The following is an 18963-nucleotide window of genomic DNA, read 5'->3' on the forward strand; positions in this document are numbered from 1 at the left end:
TATTTTAATGCTCACTTTTTGTATGTTTTAATTGTATCGTGCTTTTAAATGGTGACTCGCTTTGAGTCCCAATTTCGTAAAAATCAGGATACAAATAGATAAATATAATAAATACTACTACTACTACTAATAATAATAATAATAGGACTCAAGGCAACTTAAAAAAACAATCAGCCATAAATTAGAGGTTGCTTTTAAAAAAACTATCTCTGTTAATTATAAAATATTTTAAGTGGGCTGGAAGGATAAATAGAATTACCTGAAGTTATTTTCAAGAAAGTAACTTTCCAAGCTTTGGTTTCAGGTATACTTTTGGAAAGTGAAGCACAAGAAGTAACAACAGTTTCTACAACATGCTTTCATTTACATCAAAGGAGAATATAAATCTGGTAGCCAGGTACACTGAAAGAGCTTGATTCAGTTATGATCAAAATTTAAGAACACAGGTTGTGGTATTTTAAAAAAAAAACCTTTTGTTTGTGCTTTCTTGATTGTTGCTCCAAGAACAGGAATTGTGTAAATTCATAAAAACTAAATGCATTCCAGAACTGCATACCCAAGTAATCAATTAGCAGTGAAAATATAAAGCAAGGAATGATTGTCAATTAGTACCCTGAAGATACACATGTGCCAAGTGTGTTAATCAGTTTAACGAAGCACACTCCCTACCAACTACGCTACATTTCCCACCATGATCGCCTGTCAGAGAATGGAACTCATTTCTGGTTGGCACCTAGATGTAGTTTAAACTGGTACACCATATTGTGGAAAGGCACTCTGCCACCTTCACCAGATGGTCACAACTTTAACGAGTGCCAACAATTTGCAGCAAACATTTGATTCCTGTTCCAAAAGCAAAATGCCCACAAGTGTTTCTGTCATTTTATATAAGAAAATCTAGTTTACAGAACTAGATTAAACTCATACTGTGAGGTCATACAACTTGAGCACACTTTTATGCTTCAATGATGTCATTGTGGGACACGGGTCTATTTGGGTTGCAGGCTTGCCTGAACACCTAGCTTTACATGTTTTTGTATTAGGAAATGTGGCCTGCAATGCGCTACCAACTTTGCAAAAATACTAGCCCCAGCAAAGAGAACACCCAGGAGGATGGGGAGGTCTTACCATCATTACCACTCCCCAGCATCTTCACTTTGCTGTAATTAGTCTTTTCAGGAGAAGAGATGAGGAAGACATCTTAGTAACATCTAGGGGAGGAGACCCTGTCTGCTTTATTTAGACAAGGCAAGAATAATAGAATTATCACACTGGAAGGGCTTTACAGGATACCAGCTTCCAACCCCTTGCCCAGTGAAGGATCTCCAGCTAAAGTGTCCCCAGTAGGAAGCTGACCAGCTTTTTAAAGAAAGATCTCCACAGAAGAAGACCCCACCACCTCTCTAGGGAATTGGTTCCATTGCTAAACCACTCTTACTGTCAAGAGGTTCCTTCTAATGTTCAACTGAAATGTACTCTCTTATAATTTCAAACCATTAGACTCTCTGAGACAGCAGAGAACAGGCCTCCCCCTTCCTTCTGTGATAGCCCTTTAAGTATTAGAAGAGTGCAATCATGTCATCCCTCAGTGTCCTCTTCACCAAGCTGAACAAGTCCAGCGCCTTCAACCTTTCCTCATAGGTTTTGTTCTCCTCTTATCATCCTTGTTGCCCTTCTCTGAACTTGTTCCTGTTCCATCTGGTCTATATCCTTCATAAAATGAGGTGCCCAGGGCTAAACACAGTATAGCAGATGAGGTCTGATCAGTGCTGAATATAGTGGGATTCATACTTCTCTCAACTCAGAAACATGTTTTAGCTGGTCTCCTTAGGGTGCAGCAAGACTACTACTAGCTGTGAAGGTTAGCTCTTCTTTAAAAATCTGTTACCCATTATATCACTCTCTGTGTATTAACTTTCACAGGAGCAGCTATTTTATTTCACTATCTGTGTATTAAGCTTCATAGGAACAGTGTGTTCCTGAACTGGGATCTGAGCCTAGAAGCTCAGGTCTCAGCAGTGGCCAGGAGAGCATTTGTACAGAACTCCAGCTGCGCCCATTCCTTGAGAAGTCAGATCTGGCTATGGTGGGACATGCCTTGATTATATCCTGTCTGGACTACTGTAACACACTCAACATTAGGCTGCCTTAGGAAACTTCTGTGGGTCCAAAATTCTGCAGCTAGGCTGTTGATCAGGGCTGGGTTCAGGGTTCATCTGACCCTCACAGCTGAAAACCCAGCATTGGCTACTGGTCTATTTCTGGGCAGAATTCAAAGTGCTGGTTTTGACCTTTGAAGACCTACATGGCTTGGGTCCAGTCTAGGGCATGCACTGAGATCTGCAAGGGAGGGCTTTTTCAGGCACAATTGGTGAAGACTTGGAGACAGCCTTCTCCATGGCTGCTCCCAGATTGTGGAATGCCTTTCCACAGGAGGTCAAGTCGGCCCCTTCCTTCCTTCCTTTCTGCCATCAGGTGATGACGTTCTTATTTAGGCAGACTTGAATTTTAATTATGGAGTTGTAGTCTCTTTCTTTGTGTGTGTAATATGGTGTGCTGTATTTTTATATTTTTTAATCTTTTAATGAAACTATGTTGTAAATATGTTTAAGTGTTTTTATTGTTTTACCATGTTTTAATAATACTGATATTTAATTCTCTTTTATTTTGTAATCAAAGGCAGGATATCATAAATCAATCAATCAATCAATATTTCATTGTACAATGAAATTTATTCTGTAGCTACTACATTATTTTTAGTTGAATTTGAATTTGTAAAATCTATTTTTCCTCCTGTTCCATCTCTTCAAGTTGTAATTTAGTTTAACAAGCAATATTTATTGTGGGCCATTTTGGTGTGACTACTCAAACCAGGGTTAAGCAACTGTGGAAGATTTGAGGACTGTGTTAGCCCTCTAGGAGAGCTTAGAGGGCTACACCAGCCCCTGCTAAATAAATATTTTTTCCACTTAAAACACCCTCTATGTGACTTGGTTGCATTTTTGAGGACCTTCTTGGGCTCCTAAAGGGCATCTGAGACATTTGGAGGCAATTAAAAATTCACAAAATTTCATTTTGACTTCTGGGTGGTCCACGGGGTGCCAAACATGTGAAAACGCTGTCTAGACCACCCAAAAATAATTTTGGACATTTTGAAGAGAAAAAAAGTTTGCTTTTTTTTTAACCGTGAGTGGTAAAAACATGGGCACACTTTGCCCCCCCCATGACTTAAACTAAATAACATTTTTGATCTCAGCATGTACTTGCTTTGAGCCAGAGTGAATTAAAGTAACCTAAAGCACAGGGTGAGTTAATTTAGAACAAACATTGCATCAAATAGTTAAGGAAAAGCCCCTAACACTCAGTTGTTGGAAGTAGATTAATATGGACTGCAGAAGCCATCCTGTGTCTCCAGACTAGGCTCTCATACACCTAGCTAACTATGAAGTTTGAAAAATGTATACATTTTCAGTAGACAAATGTATTATTTTCATCTCTATGATCAAACTGACAGACATGTTCAGAAATCGATGGTATGAAAGTACTTACTTTCTCTAAATGCCTTGCAGTAGACAAGGAAAGACAACAAAAAGAACAGGGCACACAACAGGTCTGCTCTGCCAACAATCCCTGCAATCTTGAAAGGAAAAGGAAGATAAATTTAAAATTACCCCCAAAAGGGGGAGGGGAGGGAAAGGGAGAAAAAGAGTCTTTCCTCAAGTAAAGTGCAATAGGTGGGCAATTCATTTATAAAGAACTGTATCCACATCACTCTGGATTTATGATTTGTGAGCACAATTCATTGAAACACCTCCAAGTCCCCTTGATTTCAAATATGAGAAGGTTGATCAAAAGTTTCGTCCATTCCTCTGAAACCAATGCATTTTAGGCTTTGTTAGGATTATATCCATGGTCATAATATGTGGTAAAGGTGCATGGTTCTCTCCTACACTGGAAGTCAAAACAAAAGTTTCCATCACAGATAAAGACCTCCTGAGCAAAGCTGACTCTGTGTTAAGCAGTTTCCATATACTGTTGTAGTGTTCCTTCAAGACATTTTTGACTTATGGTGACCCTAAGGTGCCCTTCTCATACGGTTTTCATGGCAAGATTCATTCAGAGGAGGTTTGAGATTGTCTTCCTGTGAGGCTGGGAGCATACAACTTGCCCAAAGTCACCCAGTGGTTTTCAAACCCAAGTCTAAATGGGGGAAAGCAAGATAGGAAAGGTTTCTTTACTGAAACCCTCTACTCTTTCAGGATAGTCAAAACAATCCCTGTATACCTCACACTCCACACCCCTGTATACTCGCACTTCTGCAGCTACACTCAAGTTGTCCTAGCCTGGAAATGTTAATTCTTTGGACAACAAATCACCTGCTACTGGCCCACACTGGGATTCTAGTAGCCCCCAAAAGTAACATTTCCAAGTTTTGCATTGACTGTATTATGTGACAAATGTGTGTGCAGGGCTCTTTTGAAATTTAGAGCAAGTATAGGCAACCTGAAGGCACATACACATATACTTTCAAGCTAAGTGTCCTCAGTCCTGTTCAGAAATACTAGTTTCCTAACAAAACTCAGGAAATGACACCAAGAAATATTAAAAAACGAAGTACTTTTCTCCACTCCGACATTTTACATATGAAAAGTTTTAGATCCATTGTGTTGATGTCTGCTATCACAAAAGAAACCAGAATATCACTCTGGAGACAGATTATTTCAAATAACCATGTGTCAAAACATGCCATTTATGCTGATAATCAAGGCTGTTGCTATTACAAAACAAGTGGCTTTTCACTGTCTTGGGCTTCTGCATATTGGAATAAAGCAAAAGGAACTCTAATACTGTTGTACCATGATAGCTGCCATTAAATGCTTACGATATAAAAATAATAATAGTTTTGCTCAGATTACTATGAATTATCCCCATTAGATAATTTTGCATAATTAAGAATTTGAAGAATAAATACATTATTTCGATTATTAAAATTCTAAAAGGAGAAAGAAGAGGTACATGAATGTATGAAGTGGCACTGAAGTTTACTTTTATAGAACAGATTTAGATGGAACTAACATATCCAATGAAAAGTCTCAGGAGAGTACCAGAAGAGTTGTGGATTTTGGAGTTTTTCAGATTTTGGAATATTTGCATATACATAATGCAATCTTGGAGATGAGACCCAAGTCTATGAAATTCATTTATGTTTTATATACACTCTAAAAACATTGCCTGAAGGTAATTTTATACATTATATTTTTAAAATATTAAGTAGACAATTTGGGGTTTTCAATACAGTATTTTGGAATTTGGAATTCTGGATAAGGGAGACTCGAGATGTAAACTTCTGAGACCATGGCCAACTTCACATGTTACTGAGATATGGTCATGGCAAAAATAAAGAATGCAACTCAAATAAGGAAAGGCACCATATCATGGCCATATCATTGCTAAGTGGCACTTGTATAACTGCATCATATATTAAGGCTCCCCTTCAGTGCTACATTTCCCCAGGGGGCACTGTTCTGACCCATGAGAGATGCAACACAATTTTCAACAGATATAGCCCTCTGTGTCATACTGTTTCAGACCCACCAGTGTTCCAGGAGACTGGAGGAGAAGTGAGGATCAGGAAAAACTATCTGTCCTGCCTCAAGGAAAGCCACCATGGGATACTAGAACTTGTGTCATCAATATCCAAAGGGGCATCTGCATTAGTCTATTGCAGCAAAAACAAATGCGAAGGCTAACAAGTTCCATTTTGTACAATCTTCTGCCTATTCAACTCCTCTTCTTCAGATGCTTCTTTCACTTGGAGAAGTGGAAAGGTGTCAGCAACAGCTTAAGCCAAATAAAGTTTGTTAATCTTGAAGAAGCTACAAGGCCTTTTCATGTCAATACTGCATTTCAGCTCTAGATACAACATGTGTCCTTCCTCTAGAACATGGGTTCCCAACATAGGGTATCTGCACTCCCAGGGGGGTGGAAGATGGCATTTCAGGAGATATGACAAAATGTGGCTTGTGTATTTGAGTGATTGGTCTTCAGACATTTTTTCTGAATAAATTTGAATCTAATTGCTCAATTCAGATTTGCATTTTATGCACTGAGTTAAACACTTATTTTGTTTAGTTTTTTCACTTGTAGCATTTTATGTGGTTCAATTTGTGGTTCAAAAATGAGAAATTAGACTTCTTCGTCTTCAAATATGATATTACTTTTGTAGGGGGTGTGAACACTAATCAAACATTTCCTGGGGTATGGGGCATAGAAAAGATTGAAAACTACTGCTCTAGAAGTTCGATTTATACTGCCTTCAACAAGGAACAGTTATTTTGAATAGATCATTCTTACTGACTATATCAGACTGATCAATCTCCATGAATCTAAGGGACGATACCCCCAACTCCTGAGAACTGCCATGGCAGGCACAACTCAGAAAAATTACAACAGAAGTGGAAAGCTTTATAAAATTCTTTTGGTGGGAAGACATAAGGCATAGGGTGTAAACATATGCCCTTCATTTTAAAGGAAACGTGTTGCTCTAGGAGGAGTGGCAAATCTAAAATTTGCCAAGAAAAAATAATCCAGGGTGCCCAAGGGATACAAAAATGGATGAGGGGGCAACATGTCACCCATCCCTTGGCCTATTTTTTGTTGTTGTTGTTGTTGCAAGCAAGATCCCTGCCTTTGAAGGATTAGTCATTTGTAAGAATATAGCTGTATCATTATGAAGCAATACACAGCACATGCAGATAAATGTTGCACAAACAGATTAGCCATGATTTATACACACACACACACACTTGAAGGACTGCATACACAAGATGTATTTGCAATAAGGGAAGAGTTGGTAGAGTTAATGGAACCCTAGCATTTTTTAATGATTTTCAATCCTTGAATTATTAGGTACTTACACATTCAGTGTGCACAGGATGTACAGCAAACAGCAAAGCAGCTAGCAGGGATGATTTGGGGACAAAGTTTAGTCGTCTTCCTTTATTGGTGTACTGCAGTCCACCCAATAATATTGAGAAGACATCAACAATTAAGACAGAGATCACACAATGGAGTATTATATTGATGATATGAAAGCCCAATGGGTGGAAGCCTCCAGCTAAAAGGTAATTAATCCTATACAAGGAAAACAAAAAACAGAACAAAATATTGAGTTTAGAAATTAGGATATATTAAATTTTTACCAAACTGTGAAGCAGTTATACAAATCTTGCTTTGAGAAAATGTAATTAAAGTTCCATCAACTCTACATGCTGATTACATGTCACACAATGGCAAAGGATTCTGGGATATTAGGCAAAATAGTCAAATTGAATCTGCAGCTCTGCAGATTACTGTCCTGGCTTTCCCCCCAGAATTATCTTCCAAGCTTCTAGCTGGGTAATTAAGCTGGCATGGATCATTAACAAAGAATCTTACACACCAATGGGAAGGAAGAAGTAGAAAACTTGTGACACAAAGATGAGTGTTGGCTGAAAAGTGTTTTTTCACCCGAGTATTCTTCTCCAGCATAATACATCAACAGCCTATTACTTCCAACGCTTATTATTCAACAGAAAATATTTTACAGTAGACTGTGTTGATTTGTGCCTTCAAGGCAAACCTTTCACAGAAGGGTTTTTTTGGAGCTGTGTGACTCATCCAAGGTCAGCCAGTGGGTTTCCATGGGCCAAGCAGGGAACTGAACCCTGATCTCCAGAATATGTTGGAAACATCATAAATAGAAAACATCTTTCCAAAGCACAGAACAACAAAAAGTAATAAAGCTCGAACGAGAAAAAATAGGACTCTCTTCTAGGCAATCCTACTGTAGCTGTGTGTGCCTGCCTACAGTAAGAAAGATAAATAGCAGCTGCCTCCAGAATTCCTTACTGAGCATGCATGAACAGCAAAACAGAGGGAAGAGGGGAAAGCAGATAAACCTGGCTCATGAGATACGTCCCAGTATGTTAAAAACAACAACAACACAGTTCTATAAATCTGGCCACCAAAACAGAAATCATAAGAACAGTGAAAGAAAAAGTCACGACTGGATGCCTTTTGGAAGAAGCTTTCAGGGAGTCTCTAGAAGGTTCAAAGTAATTTGCTCATTTATTCACAGCTTACCTGACCCAGTTGTTTCATTTTGCATACCCTTGTTGTTTGTTTTGAATAAAAATTTTTTGAAACACACTGAACTGTTCTTCTTGGTTGCCGTGTAGAAACATATCCCTATTCTTTCCATGTTCCTTCTGCTTCTGGTACCAAACTTTTTGTCAAAGATGTAATGTTCAGGAACACATCTACTTAATTAATTGAGGTGTATCTGCAGAATGAAAGAGCCCCATCCAAGGTAGTCTTAGGAAAACCAGGCTGGCTACAAGGGTTTCGATCCATCCTGGAACTTTATGAGACCTTCTAAGTGCTATTGTTTTAATTGGGGGGGGGGGGGGGGTTAACCCCATCCAAGCTGTTCATAAATGGAAAACACTAGGCAGAGGGGAGGAAGAATAAGAGGGGAGTTACGTTGTTCAGTGATAGTGATCCTTAACTAGGGAATTTTATTTTAAAGAGTAAGTATTGCTTGGAAGAATATAAAAGCAAACTGCAGAATTTGTTACCACAAGATGGCCACAGCGAGAGTGGGATCTGTGTGTGGCCTTCCAGATAGTGTTACTCTGAACAGCACTAGCTGCATAGTCAGGAATTCTAAGAGTTACAATTCAGTGACAAGTGGAGGGCTGCACCATTCCCACCTGGCATAAGGTGTAGCCATCCTTCAAAATTAAAGCAGTTTGACACTACTTTAACTGCAGCGACTCTATCCTACAGAATCCTGGGATTTGTTAGATTGGTGGGGTATTCTGCCAGGTCAGTCAGAAAGCTCTGATGCTTCACCAAACTACAAATCCCAGGATTCTTTAGGATAGGGTCGCGGCAGTTAAATTGACATCAAACTACTTTAATTCTGCAGTGTGGCTACATCCTCAGACAAATCCATAGAACATAAGGATGTCAACAACCATGATGGCCAAATATTACTCCAATATCAGAGGAAGTACTGGGTGCACAAGAAGAAGGTTGCTTTCACCATCTTGTCCTGCAAAGATCTGGTTACCAGTGGGGGAAAAGAACGCTGAACTGAATACGAGTTTGGTCTGATCTAGCACAGCTCTTCTTATGTTCTTATTTCAGTGGGGCTCTTTTTTAAAAAAAAACAACAACTTCCAGTTGCAGCACCTCTGGAAGAAAGCAATAGTTGTGCTGCTGTAGCTCATCTTGCACCAGCTCTATTATCTACTCATGGATTTATTCATTAAAGTATCCTCACTGCCACTAGGCAAGCCTATGAATGAGTGAGGTTAACAACTGCCCCACCCATCCCTCTCACACTCTTACTTTGTAGAAAAGGTAGAAGTAGTGGAATAATGGGTCAGGAAACAAGAACAACCAATAGTTAAGATTTGTAGGGAGAATCTGAGACTGCATGAAAGAGACTCTCCCCTCCCCTGAGCCTCACAGGCTGGAATTAGGTAGCTTGAATATGAGGGTGTCTTTTAAAAAGGTTTAGCCCAAGTTGTTTCAGCCCAGAAATATTTTTACAACCCTTTTTAGAACCAAATAGCCCCTTAAGAAGGCCACAGTCTTGACTGAAACATATTTGGTTCATTTATGGAATGAAACCTTTTTCAAATAAATCCTGAGACTCATATCAGGTCCAGTGGCTGTTTCCAATTCCTTCTGCTTTCATGATGAGACAGTTGTGTCTTCAAGTCATTTCTGACTTCTGGTGACCCGAAGGGGAACCTATCATGGGAATTTTCTAAGCAGAATTTGTTGAGAGGGTGTGTGTCATGGTCATCCTCTAAAGCTGAAAAACAGTGTGACTTGCCCAAGGTCACCCAGTGAGTTTCTATGGCCAAGTGGAGATTCGAACCCTGGTCTCCAGAGTCATAATCCAATGCTCAAACCACTGCACCATGCTGGCTCTTACCAAGACAGAAGCTGATATCAACTGAAGCCAACATAGTGAGGCAGGCCCCTATTTGAGCCAACAAAGCTGACTCTGAAGTACATGCTTAGCACCCTAGAAGGATGTGCCCAGATGTGAAGATAATATAGGTTGCAATAAACAAGCTTTATGTATTTATATAAAGCATTTTAAAATGTCCCACTAGCAAGTACTCTTTGAGCAGTGTACAATCTGTTAAAAATTATAAAATGCTTTAAAATACAATAATATCGTGAAATGATGACTAAAAAAGCAGAATATAAAACGAAGAAATTAAATACTCTATGACCTAGAACTGAACAGTTGCTGCTGCTATCTGTGTCATGCTTCTGCTGTCTCTACCAATAAGGAAAACAAGGATAGGATTTTTCACTGTGGGGTAATCTGAAACTATTATATAGCTTGTGATCTTGCCACCGATTCTACACAACTATACACGAAACTCATTCCATGCTGGAGGATTTAGTGTACATCATCAAAAATCAACCTTCCCTCCACACTAAAGACAGATTCTCTTTAAATTCTATTTTCCGTTATTATATCTTTCTTGCATTTTTTTTAAAAGAGGAAGAAAGCTTTGACATGCTCTGAAAATGTCTCACCTGAATGTTAGCACAGTAAGTGGTCGATAGGATTTGTGACTGGTATTGCTACTGAGTTTGCTGCCCCAAAAGTCATGATGCCACAGATCACCAAGGGGAGTTTCTGGCCTGAGGTCCTGAAACAACACAGGTTTATAACATTAATATCATGAATGAAAAACATAGCTTTGGCCAAAGTAAATCAGCCAATTCTTCACGTTTTGAGAAGAATAAATCAGGTGCCTCTGTGTATGTTAACCCAGCAATCATACCATTTATTTATTATTTGCGCTTATTTGCTTCCTTTCTTTCAAAAAGCCCACACACCTACTTGAGCATCCACAGATTTTGGTATTCATGGGGGGAGGGGGGTGTTTCCTGTAACCAAACCCTAGCAGATACCAAGGACCCACTATATATCGATAGTACATAATGGGAAGAAAAAACCCTTAAAAGAATCCTATACATACTTTTTCTCAATAAGCCCCATTTTATTAATATTTTCAAGCTATGGATACAGTAGTTGAATTCATGGATGCAGGATCCTTGGATTTGGAGCATCAACTATATTTGTTCTGCACTAACAAAAATGTTAGCCATGATGGAGAATGGTCAGCATCTTGTTATACATACAAAATCGAACACAAGCAATAAAAATTATTCAGGCTGTTGCCTAGAGTAGTATTATAATCAGACCAGCTATCGGCTTTTTATAATTTCAGTAAATAAAAAAGCAAGGGAAAGCAAACAGAGGATTCAGAAACATTTTGAAATTAATTTCAAGCCTCCTTTCAGTTAACAGCAAATTTTTCATATGCTTACATGAAGGCAGGATTTTGCCCTAGAAAAATAAATCAATAACCGCCTATGCTAATAACGCCCCAATGACTTGAACAGACATCAATAATATATTAGCAAACACAGTTCCTGAATAATCAGTTGAGTGGCTGGATTTCACCTTATAGCTGCAACAGAATGAATTCTCGTAAGCATTTAGGCATTTACTTTACACTTAAGAAAACAACAAGTCGTCCTGCAATACAGCTTGGATACTAACAAAATTGTGGCATCCTTAGTGTAGTACAGCCAGGGTTTGCAAGACTGAAGCACCAGGGGCTCTTTCACACTACACAGTTAGAGAGCTAGGATTTCATTTCAACTGCCATGGCAACATCCTAGGGGATCCTGGGGTTTTCAGTTTAGAGGGAGACATTTAGAATTCTTGGCCACCAAACTCTACTGCCTCCCCAAAATACAAGCACCAGGATTTCATGGAATGCTATCAAGAAAGTTAAAGTGGAATCATAGAGCTATAATTGTGTAATATGAAAGGGCCCTGGGCTTTCTCATTAACAAGAATTATGATATCATTTGCCATACCCACATTCACAGGTCTCCTTATGCTCTGAGGCTGGGTGTATTCTTCACAGTAGCTGATGGGTGACAGAAAAAGTTTTCCTATTAATAATGTACTGTTATGAGCTACCACTAATGAATCCAAAGAGCTTTGGGGTAGCTTGGCCTTTAATGAGGAAATAAGACTCATTTTGGTTCCCAAAAACATGGATGGAACTTGTTTGCTTATATGGATCAACATAACAGCCTGCAGTTTAGAAAGTAGCAATGGTGACTGTTATGATGAGTGCCAACACTTCAAAAGTTACTGCTACACCACTGTGTGGCATTAGCTTTCAAGTGGTAAAGCCACCTCCAGAAGATGCATTTCAGCTAGGGCTAAACCCAGCATTAGTGGTGTGGACAACAGGAGTTTCTCTTCCCCAACTCCCCCCCATAGCCCTAAGCGCTCACTAAAAAACTATTCTGAAGGGGCCTCTAACTTTCCAGAAAATATTTGAATCTGGCTCTAAAGGCCACCCAGATCTGTAGATTATCAGGAGGCATGCTACAGAGGGAAAGCTTTCTGTTCCCCTTGCAGAAGGCAACACTAGATACAATCCCTGTCCATGCGGATTCACAAAAGAAATCCTACTATATTCAATAAACTTCATGTGTTTGTGACTGCAGGCTAGAGGAGGTTATGCCTCACAGGACACCTCTGATGGCAGCAGGACAGAGCTTCAAAGAGAGTTGTGTTGCTGCATATAAGACTGGGTCAGGCTGCAGCTTCTGAAGAGAAGGTAGCAGGAGTGAAGAAGCAGAGCATTTGCAGCCCACAGAAATGTCTGTGCCAAGTTTCTTTCAGAAGCACATTCCAGTGCCTTGACAAGCATGCTTCTGGTTTGTTTGGCACAGCCAGACGTTTGTCCCAGGCTGCCATGTTTCTCATCTGCTGTATCCTTAATACATTTGTTGAGTCTTACATGTGAACAAGTGAGAAGACAATTACATCTTGAGTCTTACATGTGAACAAGTGAGAAGACAATTACATCTGGGTATGCTGAGATTTTTATTCATGCAAACACCCTCCTTACTTATCCTCTTGTCTCCATAGCACATTCCCATGCAGGTTTATTTATAGACATCCTTATGGTTAAAGCACATACAGGGCTGCAGCTCAATCTCTGACAAAAGTGTGCAATTGGAAATGTTTTTTGTTTGCAGTGCACAATGCTGTAATCAGCATGTGCACTGAATCAGTCACTGGCAGAGCCAGAGAGTCAGTCATAGCCTCTCACTTTAGGACTCACATAGCTCCCTGTGATGCCACACTAATGGTGCTTCACATTCCACACTACTATAAAAACAGCACTTTTGTTATGTCTCGTGTGTTATCAAGCATGTAAAGGTAGAGACCTGTTCTTTTTTTTCTGAAATAAAAATACTGCAACCAATTTATTACTGAAAAGTTGTTCCTAATTTCTTTCCTAGGGAAAGTTTTTGTCATTTGCAGTCCTTACTGAGCAGTAAGTTCCACTGAATTTGAGGGGTACCGAAAACAGAATTGCAAATATTATGCCCCTTCACTAGAGGCAGGTTATTGTGCTGCCTGTGACCACATGCAACCCAGGTTTATTCTGGATGTCCCCAATGCTTTTCACAAACAAAAAACAAAACAAAACAAAAACGAGAGTATAATACTCCTGGAAGCCACTAGAAGGCATTATTCTGGCATAAAACAAGGTTTGTACACCCCTGTACCTTGTTTAGGGCAGAAAAGCTATTTTTGGAAAACATCCATACACAAAACAGTGATGTGATTACTCTTGGAATACTTTGTACAATTATGGAAAAGGCTACTGTAGAACTAGTTATGGTGCAGGAAACGACAATCAAAATGATCAAGGGACTACAGCAACTGGTGTACAAGGAAAGGTGATGTTTGATGCTGTTCAGCATTGTAAAAAGAAGTGTGGGGCGAGAGAGACGGCTCAAAAGGGTTGGATTGGGGCCACCCTGGCACTGCTTGTCCAGAAGCTGTGGCAACTGCAACTGCACATGCCTGGCCCCAATCTGGCCCATCACCGCTGTTCCCAGCCAGCCTCTAGATTGGAACCTTTCTTCCACTCCTTTTCAGGCCAGCTCTTCCGGGTTGGGGCAGCTTCAGGCTGCCTTCGGGGCATGCGTCTTCTAAACGCCACACCCTCAATGCAGCCCAACGGTGGACTTTTTGGGCCGTCTGTTTCGGACCTTAGATACTGTGGGCTATATTTCAGAAGAGGGAACTGGCAAAACCACCCCTGAGTATTCCTTGCTTAAGAAAAACCCTATGAAATACATGGCGTTGCCACAAGTCGACTGGTGACCTGAAGGCACATATGCACACAAGAAGTGATATAGCGGAAGTGTGTAAAAAGATGCACAATGTGGAGAAAGTATACAGGAAGAAAATTTTCTCCTTCAGTCATTATAGCAAGACTCAAGAGTGATCCACTGACTCTAAATGGTGGGAGGTTTAGGCTAGATCAAAAGGAATACAGTACTTATTCACACAGTGCATAGCTGAAATGTAGAATTCACTACCACTGTAATTATGGTTGTTAGCTCAGAAAAAGGCAGAAGAGACCAATGTCCATGCTGGCTGGGATTTCAAGGGAGGTGTGATTGTAAAGGTAACTTTTCTATGCTCCAGGAATAGCTTGGGTTCATGTTCACTGTGAAAATTGAAGTGACAAAGTGGATAGGAGAAGTGCGATGGTGGTGGGAATCCAAGAGGAAAAGAATTTTAAGTCCAGAACAGACAGGCCCTTTGGCACGCCCTGATGACGTGCTAGGGTTGCCTCGACGCACCGTTTCCAGACGCTTCGCAACCCTAGGACATGACAAAGGCATCAAAATGGCGGCGCCCTGTATACCTGGGCGCCGCCACTGTTACGCAAGTGCCATGTGGCACTTGCGTAACGAGTGCGCCAGTGGTGCACTGTGGCACACTCATTATGCCGCCACCATGGCGTTTGGCAGCTGAGGATTCCCTCTGGCGGAAAACCAGGCACTGGCAGGCCACCCTTTTGGGGCGGTCTGTACCTTGCCTTAGTCAGTTTTGAAAAACAGGACAGTAAATTATTACTTCTTTTTTAAAAATTATGATAGCAGTGATTTACCCTTGACCACTATGAGCCTGTACAGACTGGCACTTTGTGCTGGCTTGCAGGCAAACTAGAGCTCAGACAGGGCTGAGCGTTCATATGCTCAAAGCCCTACTTGCGTAGCCCAGGCACCATCTTGGTGCATGCCTGTTCAGATGACGCACGCCATGATGACGTCCCTTGTGCACAGCACCCAAACAGCTGTGCCAGGGCACTTACGGCACCTCTTCTACAGCGCAAATAGGAGCCATGTTTCATGGCTCCTTTTTACACCGGGTTGGGGCATGGCATGTGGTTGCCGCGTCCCCAACCCACGCTTCCAGGGGTGGCATAGAGCTGCCTCTTACCGGGCTGTCTGTACCAGCCCGTATAACTATAACCAATTACTTCTAAACAGTAATTTTCCAAGGCCTGATTTCTTTGGATACCAGAAGATGTATACCTTTGTTTATCAACTGATAGAGAGTTGAAACAGGAGGGTGCAGCTGGCCATGGGTTCCCATAGGGAACTGACAGACCACTATGTGAACAGGATGCTGGACTAGATTGGTGTTTGACCTCATTCAGCCTGGACCTTCATATGGACTTTTCTAAATATGAAAGGATCTGCAGACTTGAACAAATACAGCAGCCTTGTACCATTTCAGACTACTGCATTGACCTCTCTGACTGGAAGAGGATATCAAGAGTCCTAGGAGTCCTTCCAAAATCTGTTATCACAGATCTTTTGTAAATGCTGGGAAGCCCTTGAACCACACTTGGACAACAAAACAAATAAACAAGCAGATCTCCTTTTTAATAGAAAGCTTATCATACCTCCTAACCATTTCGATGGCCCCTGTGTTAAGCATAGAGTACAGAAAAGTACTACTATGCAAGCATAACCTCCAAGGCCCCATTCCCACTGGCTTATAAAGCAGATCAAGACTCAGATTATGGGGGCATTGTTCCCATTTGAGCGCACATTTGATCCTCATTTTGCCGATTTCGTTCCCATTGGAATTCAGATCTGATCCCTGTGTAATCGATTTTTCCAAGGAAAACCCGAATCAGGGGTGCTCGAACCCGGGTTAATTTGACTGTACTTTTTCAGAGGTTTTTCCTGCACCTCCCGGGTCCGATCCAGGGCAAATGAATGGGAACAACAAGGGTGTCAGATTCAGGAACTTGGGGATGGTGTTCAAGGGGTTGGCCTGGGGATGTCACCCACTTTGTTCTCTTTCCTGCATTACCAGCACCATTTCCCCCCATTCACGTAGCCTTTCCCCTGGTGGAGTGGGAGGCAGGGTAAGGCAATCGCGTGTGTAGGCAAATTGATTTTTTTTTTTAAATTAAACTTTCGATTGCCTAGGCGTTCTGTCAGGTGTCCAAACATAGCAAATTGCTACACTGACCTCCAAATGCGGTAAGCACAGTATGCCCCTCTGCAACCTCCCCCCTGCTCCACATTCATAGACCGACATGTGAGGAGACCCATTGAACACCATTTTTAAACTATTATTACATGCCTACTCGATCGCCCCCCAGGGAGCAATGGGGGAGGCAAAAGGACTTGGGGGAATAGAGGCTCATTTTCTCAGAGGGGCTCTGGGGAGACACAAGAGAGCTAGGGAGGCAAAGGGACTTGGGGGAATAGAGGCTCCTGTCCCCTTTCCCAGAGGGGCTCTGTGAAGACACAGGAGAGCTTGAGGGGCAAAGGGACTTGGGGGGGGGGGGGATGGAGGCTCCTTCTCTCTTTCCCAGATAGGCTCTGGGAAGACACAGGACAGCTTGGGAGGCGAAGGGACTTGGGGGGATGGAGGCTCCTTCTCCCTTTCCCAGATGGGCTCTGGGAAGACACAGGACAGCTTGGGAGGCGAAGGGACTTGGGGGGATGGAGGCTCCTTCTCCTTTTCCCAGAGGGGAAAAGCGCCTAAGCGATTGATTGCTTAAAACAAAACGAAACAGAAAAACAGGTTTGAAAGGCGCAAATGGGAACCAAAATAGCCCGCACCAAAATGCATCAAAGCAACTGATGTCACTGTGACGTCTAATCGCTTAAGCGCTGGATTGACAGCTGCTTAAAAAAAAGAGGTTCTGGAAGGGCAATGGAAACGGGGAGCGAATTACTCCTCTTTAAAATACAGCAGGGGGAATCCAATGGGAACAAAAACATGGGCCAAAATAAATTGAGTCATTTGCACCCTTTCCTAATGGGAACGAAGGACCAGATTCGATTAGGACTCGGAAAAAAATTCGAGCCAGAATCGCAACAATATACGTCGCTGTTTATGCCCAGTGGGAATGGGGCCCAAATGTACTGATTTGTTGGGGCAATCCCAGTTAATCCTCTGTCATACCACTTTTTCAGCTGCTTTTAACCCCCCCCCCCCAATTATCTCTCCTTCTCCCACTTCCCCATGTAATCCTCAGTTTATTCAATTGCTGCAAACTGATTTTCAAAGTGCATGAGTAGTTTGTACTCAATTAACTTAATGGCATGGGGCAAGGGGGTAGAATTTTGCCCTTTCCAACAGGATCAGGCAATAGCAAACTACTGATGTCTCTCCTATCTCTTCCTCTTTATTAATATCTGCCAACTTATCCATGTTCTGATGTTGCTTGGCCACATACATTCCAGTTTGTATTTGTGAAATGTCAGAGGGAATGTGCAGAACATGTATTTCCCAGTACAAGCAAGCCCCATATGACGAGATGTTAAAGATTTGGCATATAATTCCACTTTATCTCAACATTATATTCCTATTCCTGGTGTTGATGTGGGGAGGTGCATTTTATAACTGACTAGTAACGGGGAGAAACTAGGAAACAGAGGTTAACTACCAAACCTAGCCACAATTTTCTGGGTCCTTGTTTCCACTGAATTCAAAGCGATTTGCTTCTGAGTGAACATGGCTCAAAATCAGGTTGTCAGAAGCTGTTACAGTGAGACAATAAAATGACATATGGTTCTGTGTGGAGCACAAAGATGACAGCTGTATCACCTTCTCATTCAATCTGGGCTGACAGTTTTTATATATAATCACAACAGTTGGAACATATGCCCAAGAAGCGTTTGTGTGAATCAACCTTAATTCAAAGCAAACAAGTCATAAGGGCATTCGCAGTGGGAAAGCTTTCCCATCAAAAATGAACTCTATTTTACAAGACTGTACCAAATGAAAAAAAAATATTTTATTATCCTCTCTTCAGCAAGCTGCATATAATCACTGGAGAAATCATGTATATATTTCTCTGTTGACTTAGAATCTCTACAGTGTTTGATTTTGAACATATTTTTTTCATCACTTGGTGTTATCATTTCAGGGAAAACTCATTGTGTTCATTAACACATGTAAGAGACAAACACTCTGCCTCAGCTACTTTACTTGTTCAAATGTTTGCCTTCCTAAAACATACAAAAGACAGATCATTGCTGTACATGGCTTTAAAACTAGAAAAAATATAGAGCTGCTTGCAGTGGCACGAATACATCTTTAAAACTGTCTTGAACACCAATAAAATCCAATAAGAGTTTGCTCTGTGCTACAATAGGCATGGAAAGAGGGAAGAGCAAAATTTTCTTAAAAGTACCACACTGTGATATCCAGAGCTGGAACAGTTATAAATATATATATATATATCTACAAAATGACTTCTTTTACTATGTATCACGTAGAAAAAGGATTAAATATGTTGTATGCTGGGACCCCTCCCCCAGCCTAATTTTTGGTCAGTTCTTAATGTGCCAAATGGTAGCCCATCAACTCTACATTTTTCAAAAATGGTTTTAATGTGGATATTAGAAAAGAAAAAGACCATGGGTTGAATCCAGACTTCCTCCTAATCAGAGGGGACACGCCGAGGTCAATAGGAGTATAATTAACTCGTCTCATTGATTTCAATGGGC

At 41.0% G+C, this 18963-nt stretch overlaps 1 protein-coding gene across 2 annotated transcripts in view; it reads right to left on the reverse strand.

Annotated features, from left to right (window-relative positions):
* LOC149319183 (gamma-glutamylaminecyclotransferase-like) overlaps positions 1 to 18963 on the reverse strand; it is a 107010-nt gene that overhangs the window by 78143 nt on the left and 9904 nt on the right. For both annotated transcript variants that reach the window (XM_089511228.1, XM_089511224.1), the window contains exons 3-5: positions 10612 to 10727; positions 6918 to 7134; positions 3550 to 3637 (exon numbers count right to left, since the gene is read on the reverse strand). In XM_089511228.1, coding sequence (XP_089367354.1) covers positions 3550 to 3637; positions 6918 to 7134; positions 10612 to 10727 — 421 coding nt within the window. The remainder of the gene's footprint in view (positions 1 to 3549; positions 3638 to 6917; positions 7135 to 10611; positions 10728 to 18963) is intronic.

The sequence above is a fragment of the Sceloporus occidentalis genome, unplaced genomic scaffold, assembly GCF_023333645.1.
Source record: "Sceloporus occidentalis isolate IW3139 unplaced genomic scaffold, rSceOcc1.0.p SCAF_2, whole genome shotgun sequence".
Lineage (NCBI taxonomy): Eukaryota > Metazoa > Chordata > Lepidosauria > Squamata > Phrynosomatidae > Sceloporus > Sceloporus occidentalis.